Here is a 13,952-nt window from a genome sequence, read left to right on the forward strand (position 1 = left end):
TGTTGAAGCGCTGAAAGGGACGATTGGGAGAAATGGCATGTATTTATACACCATTGCACTAATCATTTGCCTTATCTCGCTGGTGATACCCTCTGTTGGTCGTTGTCCCATTTTATCAAAAGTTCCACTACGCCTCAAACGTATCTTCCCTGCTCATTCAGAAGTCCTCGTGACATTGCAGCCAACACCGTGATGTGCACACTTCTGGGTAGCCGAACACGAAAAGTAGCTCTCCGAGAGGGACTGGAAGAACTCGTGAAGGAATGGAATATTTCCAGCCATAAATAGCTAAGCTCCTGCATCCTTGCCAGTGTGAGCTGTGGTGAGCTGAAATGTAAGAAACGCAACATTGTCTCGCTAGTTCTTATCTAATCTTCATCTTATCGCGTCGCCATTTGTCCATGTCTCGACTTTCAGCCAGCCACGGTCACGCACAGCCTGTCGATCACTAACATGATTGGGCGCGTTAGAAGCGTGTCCGTTCATAATTGGCGATTTGCCAAGCACTGCCCCCGCCTGAAAGACTGTTTATTTCCGATTAAATACAGGGTAACCGCTGGCATTCCTGGCGTTGTTTTGTTTCAATCCAAGACTTTTTATTGAAACAATGTCTGAGAGTAAGGAACAAACAAGACAGCCTGGAAGCAATGTTCCGTCATGGTCGTCGAGACTGTATCGACAAGTTGGCTTCTCAGCGAAAAAGACGTGGCAGGATAGAGGTGACATCATTCGTCACTCCAAAGAGCTCCTCACTGTAGTTCAGTGTTCTCGCACTCGGCGCCAGGCTCATGATATACAGGGTGCAGGACCCAATGGACTCTCATATTCCCAACTGCCAACGGCCTCAAGCACACGGCTTCTTGAAGTCAAGCCTGGGAACCCTAGCGAGATGCTGCAATGCTCTCTCCATACAGTTGACTTAGTGGACAACCCCAAATATCACGCGCTATCATACACTTGGGAATTAGACCCACCAAGCTTCCCCTACGAGCTGAGATACCTCTCTCAAAAAGTCCCAAACTTCTCAAAAGTTGTCTCTAGTGGTATCGATACGGTTAATCACACTTTCAATCGTTTCATGGTTCGGTCACGTTCTCAACCATCGGATCCAGATGCAAAACCAGTCGAGAACACGACCGACCGCGACAAGATTCTCTGCGACGGCAAAGGTATCTACGCCAAATCTAACCTATACCAAGCTCTTCTCCAGATCAGAAAGGCCCGTCCAGGACTGTACTGGATAGACGCGATATGTATCGATCAGTCTAACCTTACTGAGCTGGGCCAACAAGTCCAAATGATGAATCGAATCTACAGTTCAGCTTCCCAAGTCACGATCTGGCTGGGTACTTGTCCCCACGTTTTCGCGCCAGGTGTCGCCAACCTCATTGACATGACCAAATCCGGACTTCCCGAGATTACCGAGGCTGCTGAGTCCAAAGACTTCTACTACACCAGAGTTGGAACAACATCACTCTGGCATTTAGTACTTTGCGTCTTCTTCATCGTCACGCGCAAATGGTTTAAGAGGCTTTGGGTTCTGCAAGAGTTATGCCTCGCCAAAGAAGCCATCTTCCTCTTGGGAGATTACAAATTCGAGGCTGATGACATTTCTGTTGCATTCGGTTGGATGAGAAGTATTCTGGGTGCTTGGAATACCAGTGGGCTGCATATGTTTGCACAGATATTGACGTGGGTTGGCGACATGCCTGATCAGGCTGTCTCGTTGCTCAATTCGCGCCGCACGATTTCTGAGGGTGACAAAGTTGGGCTGCAGGAATGGTTCAGCCTGGTCAAGAACCGCGAGGCAAGAGATCCGAGGGATATGGTGTACGGTGGACTCGCTTTGATCAAGCCAGAGACGCTATTGATGAATCCGAGCTTAAAACAAGGCTCCGACAGCTCATCGCTGGAGCACGATCAAACTACACAAGATAGTAGACGTCAATGGCTACCACTGCACGCAGACTACGCCATAGAGTTCCCCTCGGTTCTTGAGAAGGTGGCGCTGTGTCTTTTGTCGGGTCCTGAGCCGATGAACCTCCTTTCGCTCGCAACGCGATATCGCAGTCCATTTTTCTACGACATGACGAGAGACACATGCATCCACTACTCAGCTATGAAGTATGATAAGTTGTCAGAGCTTGAACTCGATGTGCCATCTTGGTATGCTGTCCCATGGCTGGAGAACTCGCGGGGGATGAAGCCTCTTATCTGGCAAAACAGCGCACCACTCGAAAGCATATCCAAGATGATCAATAGTCCATTAGTATCGGCTGATGGTAAAGCGCTGTTTCTTGAAGCCGCACAATTAGATTTTATCGAGTCCTGTGTGTTGTATAATTTCTTCGGCGATCTGGCGCACGATATGGAGTCCATGATCACGCTGAGCTCCACGGAAAATGAGCAAGCACAGGAAGCTGCGGCATTGAAGGATTCGTTCAACTACGCCCCGCCATTTCATCTACTAGAAGTGATACTCGACATGACTAAAAACGCAAAGTCGACGGGAATGTCGCCTCTTGAGATCTTCTGTGACCTTCTCACTGCTGGAACATGGAGAGGCCAGGCCAGCAGCAAGATGATCGGGTTCTGCCAATGGCTTGACGACTGGGTAAACAATTACGTCAAAGAACATGACAAAGAAAAAGCAAAAATCACCGACAAGACTCTCATCCTGAAAGAATTCATCGCGAAAAGGGGGCCCATCATGGCAAAGATACAGGACGACTACACCAAACTACGTGCCGCATATCCCAATGAACCGTGGTCACCCGAAGACCGCAAGGCTATCTCGGAAGAACGCAAAACCCAAGCCTCTCACTTCGCAAGAACCCTGCAAATAGCGCAGACGGTCCGAGCTCTGTTCAGGACCCAAAGCGGCAGACTCATCCTTGCACCGGCCTGGGCTGAAAAAGGCGATGTTGTGATGGCGGTGAAAGGCGGCAAGGTTCCTTACGTCTTTACACCAAGGGATGAGGACATTAAGCGCAAGATTGCGTTTAAAGAGAAGTATAACGGTGGGATATCGATGGAGGCGTTGAAGGTACGGGCGGGACATAAGGAGGCGGAGAAATGGGATGCGGCAAGTCTGCGGGGTGATAATGGAGGTAATGAGAGTTATTTACTCACTGGTGAAGCATATTTGCATGACTCGGATTTGGAGGAGATTCTGGGGAGGGAATTGAAGTTTGGCAGATTACAAATCGTCTAATTGAGATGGTGCGTTGAACGAGAGTTTGGCTGTCATTTTCAGTTGCGCACCTGGACCTTGACAAACTTCTGTCATCTTCCGAGCTTGGATGTGCTTGTTGTCCGAGATGAGATTGATAGATGAGCTTCAACCTGCACAGACTTTTGTTTGTGGCTTACCAACTCTCCGGATCTCAGCGGAGCGGCAAACAACGGCGGTTATTTCACGAGCGTGAATGATGAAATGAAGCAATAATTACGGAGGGTGCAATAAATTACTCCGCCAAAAAAGCCACAGGAGTTGTTTAGACGCTCGAGGCTTGGAACTATTTGCAATAATTGTTTTGCCTTTTCGATATGCTTAAACAACAGATGTAAGCCCAGCGGTTAAGCGATGTTCACCGACCACTGCGAGGTTGATCTCATGTCACTCCAAATATTCTTACGTGATGGGATCAACAAAAAAGGAAGGTAATTGATGGCTCCGGTTCTAGATCCCCCAGAAACAGTGTACACTTAACCCCTGAAAGCCCTACTCGGGACTCACGGGAACAGTCTCGTACCTGAGTTTAGCGCTGACTCTCGATATTAACCTCAACAAACACAGACGCCTCAACGGCACCTGCTACAAAGCTCCGTGACAACCTGTCCAATGAATCACCCCTGACCTCGTATTCCCCAGATGAGATCCACGGAGAAAAGCTTAGCTCAGTTGAGCTCACATCGCCAAGCCAATCGATCAGCAGCAATCTCCACGACGGTAAATCAGTGGGTATCAGCCGACCTGCCCTAACCTCAGGGGTAAGGCGTTCTAGACACCGCTAGCCCGGACGGCTAAACCACTGCAGCCAATCGCGGCCGGCGCCAAATTTCCCTCCTGTCCCGAGTAAGCCACTGTCATAACATACGAACTTATTCCCTGTATTAGTGCCCAATAGTGCCTGTAACCGCGCGCTGCCGAGATGCACTGCACCTTGGACTTCTCCAATCACCGCAACTTTCGTCGAGCCCCTGAGCACGTCAATTGCTTCTCAGCTGGCGTAGTGGATGATGTGAATTTGCCTGGCCGATGAGTTTTGCTACTGGTACCTTCCGCTATGAGCCGTGAACCGAGATTAGTGCAGTGTTCACAGGGCTGTTAGACGAGCATGTCACTACTGCATCTAAAAGTAGACTCATCGTGGGAATAGACAAACACATAAAAGAGCTGGACATACTCTCTTCAAACTGCTTTTCTTTTCTGCTCTTCAGTCACTCACTCACATCCACTCTTTACTCGCAACTTCTCTACGCTCTTTTAACAAAGACAACAGCCCTTCCTTAATTACCTTTTCTTCAAAAACTAAATCGCCAACATGAAGTTCTCTGCTGTCACTCTTCTCACCCTTGCCACTGGCATCCTCGCCGCTCCCGTCGCCGAGGCCAACTACGATGTTTCGTACTCCAACTACGAGGCTCCCAAGGCCCCCAAGCCTCACTATGAGAAGCCCAAGCCTAAGCCTTACCACGAGAAGCCCAAGCACGAGTATCCTGCTCCCAAGCCTCACCACGAGAAGCCCAAGCCCAAGCCTCACTACGAGAAGCCCAAGACTCCCAAGTACCAGGCTCCCAAGCCTCACCACGAGAAGCCTAAGCCTAAGCCTCACCCCAAGCCGACCTATGAGGCTCCCAAGCCTGTGAAGCCCAAGTACACCAAGCCCAAGGCCCCCAAGCCTCACAAGCCTGAGTATACCAAGCCCAAGTATGAGGCCCCCAAGCCTGCTCCTAAGCCTCACAAGCCCGAGTACACCAAGCCTAAGGCCCCCAAGCCCCACAAGCCTGAGTACACTGCTCCCAAGCCTCACCACGAGAAGCCCAAGCCTGCTCCCAAGCCTACCTACAAGGCCCCCAAGCCCGCTCCTAAGCCCCACAAGCCTGAGTACACCAAGCCCAAGACTGAGAAGCCCAAGCCTGCTCCTAAGCCTGAGTACAAGGCTCCCACCTACCAGGCTCCTCACTACTAGATTCTCTCTGAGAGGATGAAGGACAGAAGCTGTTTGTGCTGTGGTTATTGAGTGGGTGACTCGTCCTGATTCATGATCATGGTATACGACCTGTGTGTGGAAACGCATAGCGAGAGGATGGCGCTGGACTTTTGACTTGTGAGAGATTCTGGAGGAATGGCAGACATGTGTTTGGATGGATGGACTTTTGACATATTCTTCTTGTACTTTATTGGCATATTAGTTATTAATAACTGCATCCGAATGAATTGCGTTGCTTAAATCTATATCCTCTCTGTAAAACCTTTGTATGCTAAGTGACAATGCTCTTGTGGACTGATCTTAAAGTCAGTTTAAAAGCAATACTCCCATAGGCGACGCTCAATTGCCAAGTCAACCTTAAAGTCACCAAAGTTCGCAAAGATCCGATCAACCACTGTCAACCACCTCTTGTTGAGCTTAGTAACATAGTGCGCTTTGGTATACTCCCAATAATCGGGAAACCATCCTGAGTTCTCCCAGTCTACAATACCCGAAATCCGACCTTTATGCATCAAGATGTTCCTCATGTTAATATCGGAATGCGTGGACACTATATCATGGCCCGTGGAATGAAATACATCTGGCAGCGCGGGCGTTCGCAGTGTATTATTGAACTCTTCTTCGTCAGTGAAAGGCCCAAAGAAGTGACCCCGCTCTTTGTCATAATCGCGACAGGCCACAATTCGATAGTCATAACAGGGCCCACCAACAGCATTGCTAATGGCATGCCTCTGGTCTCCTTGTCTTGAGATCGAGCGCAGCTGTGCCATGTATTTCTGCATATCGCGTTTGAAGGTATCGAGATCATCATCGCTGAGTACATCGATATAGGAGCCCAACCGTTGTCCCGGCATTGTAGTTGTCACCAGATACGATGCATCAGCGTCACAAACCAGGTCCAATGGACGGGGAACGGGGACCTTGGTCTGGTCCCTCACAAGCCTCAGAGCTCCAAACTCGTTTGCCAGTGCTTGGTAGTCATCACGATGCATCGTTTTCAGGTACATGCCAAAAGGAAGCTGTTGGACCTTGAGGCTAGAGGATGGTCCATAAGTCCGAACCCCCAAGAGCTTTAGAGATTGGTAGATCCTTATGCGAAGATGAGCCGGCATCAAACGGCAAATTGACGCAAACGCAAGAGCAACGTACTCCGACACGTAGGGCCAAGGTGAGGAGAGTAGCGTACTTTTTGTCGATTGTTTCGGTCGACTAGCAATTTCTTGACCAACCAGACTCCAGCATATGGACTTGAAGAATCTCGATGTAGCTAGGAGCAGACTGATTTCTGGAGTCTCGATTCCAGAGTTAGAATGGTCCATAAAGCGGCCTCTTCGAAGAGTCGAGATCTTGTCGACAATGGAAGGTCGGTTGGGACCTCCAATTGTGACTTGTGATACACGATACTGGGGGGCCGTGAGCAAAGTGCAGATTCGAAAACAAAGTGAAAGGAGACTTACGTCAGAGCCTCTTGTGGATGCGAAGCGAAAGTAACCTTGTGCTAGAGCCTTCGCAGCAGACTGACGTACAAGCCAGTGATTTTGTACACCACCAAGGCGGACATCATGACTGTGTATTTGCTTTTGCAGATCAGAGCCAACGAAGATTCCGAAGAGTTCTCGAAACTGCTTCAAACTTCGATTAGCTGAAGATCGTTGATAAGGAGACGACATATCAGAGTACCTCTCTATGTGGTGAAATTGCGGGAAAGATTGGTGTCACAACTAGGGGATCCACGAAAGAGGCTTCGAGTCCGGTAATGCAGCACGTGCGGCCATCTCTCTCTGTCACACTTGCGACAATATCTCCTTCGGTCTTGGCTTTATGCGTGAACTGCTCAATCACTGCCCTCGTTAGCATTAGACTTTTAGAGGATGAGGCCAAGGGTGATTACCATTTTCGAGAAGCTCTTTCCAATCATATAGCAACAACGCCAAACTAAGATCTTCCTGTTGGCCGCAATATTTTCGGAGAACATAGCGAGCAGTTGTTTCGGGATCAACTGAGTCGCACAAGAAGCATTCTAGGAGCTGATCGTCGGGGTGCTGGAAGCCGAAGTTCCGGATGGCAGCGAGGGCCTGTTCGAGACTACTTTGATTTTCTGCCATGTCCAAATGATCGGAGGGTCCTGGGTGAAGGGAGATGGTGAAGAATAAAGAGCATTATGTTGGTTGATGTCGTGCGCCCAGCAGCCATTACATAATACTGCTGCCTGGAGTAGTGCTTGCTGCATATGCTTATTTTTATACCCACTCGCTTAATGCTATCTTCATTCCAAGTATCTGCATATCAGTGCTCTTGCCTCTTCCGACCGAAGTAGTTTGGGACAGAATTATGTTACTCTCGAGGGGAAATTGGAATACGGAGAGCTCATCGACATACATATCTATGAAGAGCCGACCTTGAGAATGCCGCCAAAAATAAGCAAGAGAAAGGGATAGAAACTGAATGATGCGCTTCAGGCAAGTTCTTAGCAGTGCTTAGTCAAATGATCATATGTTATGAGCAAGCCTTGAGAACAACAACAAAGAATGAGTACTTGAACAAGGCAGTAAAATGAACAACTATCTTAACAAAGCTTATAAAGATATATCCCAGGATATAAAAGCCTCAAAATAAGTAACTTCTGTTCTAAATAGCTACCAATACAAAGACGAATAAAACTAACCCCATACCAACGACAAATATCACGAGGAGATGCCATCAAATACACCAGCCAAAGACAAGCCCAAAAGCGCAGTTTTTAGACATCGGACCACAAGATTCCCGGCCAAAGTCGATCCTGGCAAACTTCTCGAACGGCAAATCATATGGTTCGCCAACAGTTTACCTGGCAATAAGCTCCCCGAAAGACTCGAGGCTGCGGTCGAAAAGGTAAAGCTTCAGCAGCCAAACTGGGAGATATATGCTGATAGAGGAAAGGAGTGGCCATCGGAATGGGATATGAATGAGGACGATGCACTGAGTGTTGCTATCACACGGGTTCTGAATGCGCCCCTGCGTGATGGTGTTGCGATCGAATGGCTGGGTCAGACATAGGGCAGCAGTTGTTAAGGACCTAGGCAGAGATATTGAAGAAGAGAGAGTCCGCTGAATATTGACAGAACGCGCACAAAAGATCCACAGATAACCACTGATGCGGAGATTCATCAAGAATCCTTCCAATCCTTCTGCTCCGTCAAAAACTCTTCCTTGAGATTCTGATACTGCTCATCCTCCTTACACTTCTCCCAGTACCCCCTAAAGATCAAACTCGCCCTCAGCTTTTCATCCTTATCAGGATGCTCATCACTCTTTGGCAATTCCTCCCTTGTACCTTTCTTATACTTCCGCCCCCCAGCATGGTTTGCATATCGCTTTGCACGCGTCATACCCATCTGAATGAATTTGCGAGTCATGTCCATCCCCACAAAGTCGCGCTGGTCTTTAAACTCATTGAATTTGGTCCATAGATCTTCAGCGCTTTTTTGTGCGATGGGAACTGTGCGGAAGCGCCAGAGGGGAAGGATGGCGGATTTGTAGGGTTCAAATGTGAGTACGCCTTGTTCGCCGCGGCCGATGCGGTAGGACATGCGGTGGGCTTCAGTTATCGTGTCCATTAAGGGCTTGGCTTTTGATCGCGCTGTGACCATTTTTGACCTTAGAAAGAGCTACTGTGAACAGTCGCGACTTGTGAACTGATGACAACGGTTGGAAAGATAATCTGAGCTCATGTGATTATAGGGGATATGAGGGGTTGGTCCCTGTGAATTTGGGTTGGAGCTGGAATGACAGGATCTATGACGTCGGTAGGCATTGAGCTACTACAGAGACGCGCAATAAGCGCGTCCGTTTGGTCAATAGTATCGTCAATCTTATAGCATTTGTCACTGCTGGCTTGGCTATTTATGAACTACTGCGAGCCTAATTAATACTTTCCAACTGAGCTGCTCATCGTTTACCTCATTGAACTCCTCGGGGATGCTACACCTCTGTGTGGACCGAAGCGGTTGAAGACAGGTGTGAATGCCGGAAAGAGTTTAGTTAATTCCTATAAGGAACGAGAACGACATATTGATTCCGAAGCTTTTGAGAGACAGACTTGGACGGGCTTTGTTATTCTATTAGCCTGGTATATAACAGACAAAAGGTATATCACATGTCATTGATAAGCTTAGATACCGACTGCTGTTGCTTTAGGACGGCCCCCAAGTTGGTATGTGCCGCTATTATACCTGTCATTGGGGGCCATTTTTGACAGATCAATGAAAGAGACCGTGATTTTGTGCTTGGCCGTCATGTTACCTACCACATGGAGCGAAACCTGGCGCTTCCCCGCTCCTTGGATGGGCATCCAATGTAACCAAGATATAAATGGTGATCCGTCATTGGTTAAAGCTATCTTGGCTCGAAAGTTTGCGGATAGAAGGGTCGGCATTCCGAGCGGTCTTGACAGAAATATTAGGTTCAATCAACATGCAATGATAACCAGCAATAAGTGTCCGGAGATTACTGCTTATGACATTAGGCTAAGGTTTCATTTAAACAGTGCATGCGACGCTCTATAAAAGTGCTGACTGCCCCCCGCCATTTATTGTCCGTAGCAAAAAAAACGCACAACACAGACTTCCGACCATGCCGGGATCAGACAAGACTTTCGCGCCTCTCAAGGCAACAGATTACTTCTCGCCTTACCACCGCTCAGGCGCTCCAAAATCTTCCCAACTACCCGACCAAGATGACCCTTACGCGAAACTTCGCGCAAAAGCGTTAACAGTTCTTGAAGCACAGGGATTTGAAGCCAAGACCATGGTAGAGCGTGGTGTGACCTGGGCGGAAGACCAAGACCCGTTCGGACATGTCGCGCATTCGCAGTACCTGCATTTCTTCGGCATTTGCTGGCAGCGCGTCATGGAAAGCTACGACGAGTTTCTGTCTAAGCAGGAATACGAGGATATGATCAAGGGCAAGAGTGTCATACCCGTTGTGCACAAGTATGAGATACTGTTGAAGAGACAAGTTCGATATCCAGACTCGGTAAGTCAAAGCATGCGCGACATTTAGTAATAGGATCTTATTGATTGTGGGTAGCTCATTGTGGCCAATCGTGAAGAAAAGTTCACACCGAACCATAATATCGGTACGACAGTTCTGTTTTCTTTACAGCAGCAGGCAGTAGTGGCACAGGTTACGGGATCGATTACGTATATCAATGCGAAGACTGGTCGACCAATTGATATCAGGACTGTAAGCGATGGATGGGCCAAGCTGTATGATGGATTCACCCGCAAGGTTGAAACGGCAACGGCACTTTTGCAGAAGTGGGAAGAGGAGCATCCACCCAAGACTAAAACGAAACTGTAGATAATGCTTTTTTCCCTATGTAGTAGTAATAAGTTATGAGAATGTTCTTCTATTACTATACTTATGGAGCGGAATACTTCTACAAGTAAATCAGGTACCAAAGTCCCAAGGTCAGGCCAACTTCTTAGCACTCCGTTAAAACTTCTCAATTCTGGGAAGTATTTGAGATGGTGTAGATCATAATCAGGCCTGATCGAGTAGAGTACCTGGCGTCTGTGATATCCTCAGGGAGCAGATGGCCATCTCCGTTCGCTACCAGAGCCTCAGCCAATGTGCATTTGCCCACTGTTTCGAAACCAAGCTTTTCGTACAAGTGAACAGTAGCGGTGTTTTGGGGCTTGACCATTAATCTCACTACTGTTCTAGCCTTCTGCCGAGTTTCTTGCAAATGACTAATGACCTCCCGACATAGACCTTGGCCCAATTTTCGTCCTTGATGTTCCGGCAAGATGAACAGGCTCAGCATCTGCCAACGATCTTCTTCTTCGTCCTCGCCAGGCATTGGCTGGCGAGAGATTTCTGGAAGAGTGAAGTCTTTTCTGCTCACTGGACCTCTCAAAGTCACTTGTCCGACCCATTGTGCCACAGAAGAAGAGCCAGCGTCGGCAGGGGTGGTAACGCAGACGAAGTTCTCTCTGTTATCTTGGAGGAGGCGATCTATCCATTGTTTCTCTGTGAATTGAGATTCGATTTCGTATGTAGAAGAAAAAGACTCAGGAGAAGCCTTTAGTGCCTTAAGACGTAGGTCGCGGTATTTAATTGCGGATTGATGAACTGAATCCGTCTTGGAGACGTGGGCGAAGGAGTAATCATACAAGGATGACATGGCGACGGTCGTTTAGGAATGTGGGATTGTAGGTAAGTGATGAGGAGTGGCAGAACTATAGAAAAGAAAGACAGAAAAACATCAGTCTAGATATATCTATGCAAACAATGCAGACGCGGCGAAATTATGTCAAGTTGGAATGATTAATAATCTGACCCACGGTAGCACTGCAACTAGCTTGACCTGGTGCAGTTAGAATACAAGATAGGGTGCATTCTAGTGGAGCTTCCTTACTGAGAGAAATCCAAGATAGGGCGCATTGCTTAAGTCTTTTAAGAAGGGATAAGTGCTGGTAATGCTCGAGATAATAGTTCCACACTCACTATCTAGGTACTTAATCATATCCTACTTAGTCATTTCCTCCGCATCCATCAGTCCACCCGCCAGCACCCTTGACAACCTTATTGTTCTTGAAACACCTAGACCTCACAAAAACAGGCGTGTTAAACGTAAGCTTCCACTCATACCCCTCATCAGTCGGTTCATCATAGTACTCAAAGTTCCAAGCCGTCGTTCCAAGTCCATAACATCCATTCATGCTTGGCCTCATCGTCTTCTGACCAAAGTCCCACGTTGAGAACCCACCGCCCTCAATGGTATATGAACTATGAGAAAAGTGGTACCATCCTTTGCAGGTTCCCTGGGCATACTCTGGTGGTGGCCAGGGTCTGTTATAGCGCGTTGGGCTGACTTCGTATGTGTAGGCTCCATCATCGCGGACATACTTGCCTCCGGTCTTCCAGTTCAGCCTGCAATTGGTATCACAGTTGTGGATGAGCTTCTTGAAGGAGTCGATGCACTGATTGATGTCGTAGTCTGCGACGTCGTTGCTAAGTGAGATTCTGAACTCATGCTCATCGGGTGTGTCTTCATCGTAGACCTTGTAGTAGTCCCAGCCCTTCTCATGATCAGGCTGCTCGACGTTCTTACAGAAATCTTCATAGTGTTTGTCGAGCCGATCAGCGCTGGCGTAGATCTTCCAGTTGTCATCCGACCAGCATTTGAACTGGTCCTTAACCTCACATGAAGGGGGATCAATGCCGAGCACCAACGACCGAAGGTCCATCGCCTCAGCTATCGCGAAGCTGGCCATCGTGAGGTGTCCATTCTCATTCGGATGGAAGTTCTCCGCGATGTCGTTTGGAAGACCAAGGCCCATTGTCCAGTCTCTCGATTCATCGGAGGGACAGCCTGGAGGTTTTGGGGCTCGACGACCAAGGACTCTACGTACGAGTTCCGGTGGATTGGCGCTGTTGAAGAACTTGGAACCCCAAATGCTCCGCGCTGCACGCTTCCTCCTCAGCTCGCCCTGACTGTAATCGTAGTAATCTGTATCGAATCCTCGCTTTTTGAGATCCTCATGCTCTCCAGGCGTAGGGTTTGTGGGCGGCTTGATGAACTGCATCTGAGGCTGGTCCTTGCTAGGATAGTCTCCATTCGCAGAAGGAGAGCACATCTGCCCGTCAATGCTGGCGTCAGTGACCCAAGGATTCCAGTCTGCAAAGCCGATCTTATACTTGACATCCTCGTCTTTAGAGATGTCGTTGACTGCATCAGCGGTTTCCCTGTTGATCTTCTTGACAAGTGCGTTAAAGCGGTGACGACGAGCAATAGTCAACTTCTGAGGGGTCTGGATGGGTTCAAGAAATGCCTTTTTGTCCCACTCTTCGTACTCACAGCTGTCGTCCTCAGTACTGAAGAACTCGGCATATCCAAGAACAACAACGATGCCGTCCTTGTTTACCTTTTTGTTCAAGGCGTAAAGAATTTCTTTCATGTTATTCGTGATGATATTCTCAAAATTGTCTTCAGCTACCTTGAGGACGGCTTCGCAAGCCTCCTCGTTGTTGGCGGAGAGAAGAATGTAGTCCGCGATGATGCCAGCCTGGAGGTTCATTGTTAATTACATGTGTCTCTGGTCATACAGAAGGGCCATCTTACCAAGCACAGATCATTGCCACCAGCTGTCAACATGACCATGTCAAGATCACCTTCAATCTGCTCAGCCTGCTGATAAATCTGACCAGCACGATCTCCACTGCAAGCGGCATACTGAAAGCTCTCAACCTGCGAGCCAAGGAGCCTACTGATAATCATGGGATATGACATGTCATATCGAGCACAATACCAGTTTCCATGGCCACTGAACTCAAGGTTTGGGAGGGTGATGTTCATCGTTTTCACCTTGACATCAAGCTTCTCACCGTCCAAGATGCTACCCAACGGACGCCCAGAGCCAATTCCAGCGGTGTGCCTATCGCCTATAGCTGCCCACCTCTTCACCCACGAGAAGTCTGACGGGTCATCTTCAGCTCTTTTAGTGAGCTTTGGAGGCGGGATGGAGTGCAAGCGAGAGTGTCTCGTATGGGGAATATGGCCGTGCACGGCTGAGAAGAGCGTCAAAAGAAAGAGTAAGATAGTGAACTCCATGGTTGCGACAAATGACTTGAATGTCAGTCATACGGTATGGCGCTTGATAAGAAAGTGATAGAAGAAACAATGAGTGAATGAAATTTTGGAGGCTGTCACACAAACAATGAACTGGAATGGGAATCTTCCTTCAACTTAGT

The 13,952-nt window shown here is 48.3% G+C and overlaps 8 protein-coding genes across 8 annotated transcripts; 4 read left to right on the plus strand and 4 right to left on the minus strand.

Annotated features, from left to right (window-relative positions):
* Positions 1 to 607: 607 nt before the first annotated feature.
* On the plus strand, positions 608 to 3,214 carry FSUBG_5891 (heterokaryon incompatibility 6 OR allele; the record flags this gene model as incomplete). Its single annotated transcript, XM_036684036.1, has 1 exon — positions 608 to 3,214. The coding sequence occupies one exon, from the start codon at positions 608 to 610 to the stop codon at positions 3,212 to 3,214; it is 2,607 nt and encodes an 868-aa protein (XP_036538675.1).
* A 1,333-nt stretch (positions 3,215 to 4,547) lies between these two features.
* Positions 4,548 to 5,195, plus strand: FSUBG_5892 (early nodulin 75 precursor; the record flags this gene model as incomplete). The annotated part of the gene is made up of 1 exon (XM_036684037.1): positions 4,548 to 5,195. The coding sequence occupies one exon, from the start codon at positions 4,548 to 4,550 to the stop codon at positions 5,193 to 5,195; it is 648 nt and encodes a 215-aa protein (XP_036538676.1).
* A 332-nt stretch (positions 5,196 to 5,527) lies between these two features.
* FSUBG_5893 (kinase-like domain protein) lies at positions 5,528 to 7,321 on the minus strand (the record flags this gene model as incomplete). The annotated part of the gene is made up of 4 exons (XM_036684038.1): positions 5,528 to 6,619; positions 6,674 to 6,858; positions 7,007 to 7,057; positions 7,108 to 7,321. The coding sequence occupies 4 exons, from the start codon at positions 7,319 to 7,321 to the stop codon at positions 5,528 to 5,530; spliced, it is 1,542 nt and encodes a 513-aa protein (XP_036538677.1).
* Positions 7,322 to 7,910: 589 nt separating this feature from the next.
* FSUBG_5894 (uncharacterized protein) lies at positions 7,911 to 8,252 on the plus strand (the record flags this gene model as incomplete). The annotated part of the gene is made up of 1 exon (XM_036684039.1): positions 7,911 to 8,252. The coding sequence occupies one exon, from the start codon at positions 7,911 to 7,913 to the stop codon at positions 8,250 to 8,252; it is 342 nt and encodes a 113-aa protein (XP_036538678.1).
* A 110-nt stretch (positions 8,253 to 8,362) lies between these two features.
* FSUBG_5895 (uncharacterized protein) lies at positions 8,363 to 8,845 on the minus strand (the record flags this gene model as incomplete). The annotated part of the gene is made up of 1 exon (XM_036684040.1): positions 8,363 to 8,845. The coding sequence occupies one exon, from the start codon at positions 8,843 to 8,845 to the stop codon at positions 8,363 to 8,365; it is 483 nt and encodes a 160-aa protein (XP_036538679.1).
* A 982-nt stretch (positions 8,846 to 9,827) lies between these two features.
* On the plus strand, positions 9,828 to 10,556 carry FSUBG_5896 (uncharacterized protein; the record flags this gene model as incomplete). The annotated part of the gene is made up of 2 exons (XM_036684041.1): positions 9,828 to 10,229; positions 10,284 to 10,556. The coding sequence occupies 2 exons, from the start codon at positions 9,828 to 9,830 to the stop codon at positions 10,554 to 10,556; spliced, it is 675 nt and encodes a 224-aa protein (XP_036538680.1).
* Positions 10,557 to 10,701: 145 nt separating this feature from the next.
* Positions 10,702 to 11,382, minus strand: FSUBG_5897 (acyl n-acyltransferase; the record flags this gene model as incomplete). The annotated part of the gene is made up of 1 exon (XM_036684042.1): positions 10,702 to 11,382. One exon carries the CDS (start codon positions 11,380 to 11,382, stop codon positions 10,702 to 10,704), a length of 681 nt encoding a protein of 226 aa, XP_036538681.1.
* A 349-nt stretch (positions 11,383 to 11,731) lies between these two features.
* FSUBG_5898 (SGNH hydrolase) lies at positions 11,732 to 13,812 on the minus strand (the record flags this gene model as incomplete). Its single annotated transcript, XM_036684043.1, has 2 exons — positions 11,732 to 13,267; positions 13,324 to 13,812. The coding sequence occupies 2 exons, from the start codon at positions 13,810 to 13,812 to the stop codon at positions 11,732 to 11,734; spliced, it is 2,025 nt and encodes a 674-aa protein (XP_036538682.1).
* Between the last annotated feature and the right edge of the window lie 140 nt (positions 13,813 to 13,952).

This window comes from Fusarium subglutinans (genome assembly GCF_013396075.1).
Source record: "Fusarium subglutinans strain NRRL 66333 chromosome Unknown NRRL66333_c0000059, whole genome shotgun sequence".
Taxonomy (NCBI): domain Eukaryota; kingdom Fungi; phylum Ascomycota; class Sordariomycetes; order Hypocreales; family Nectriaceae; genus Fusarium; species Fusarium subglutinans.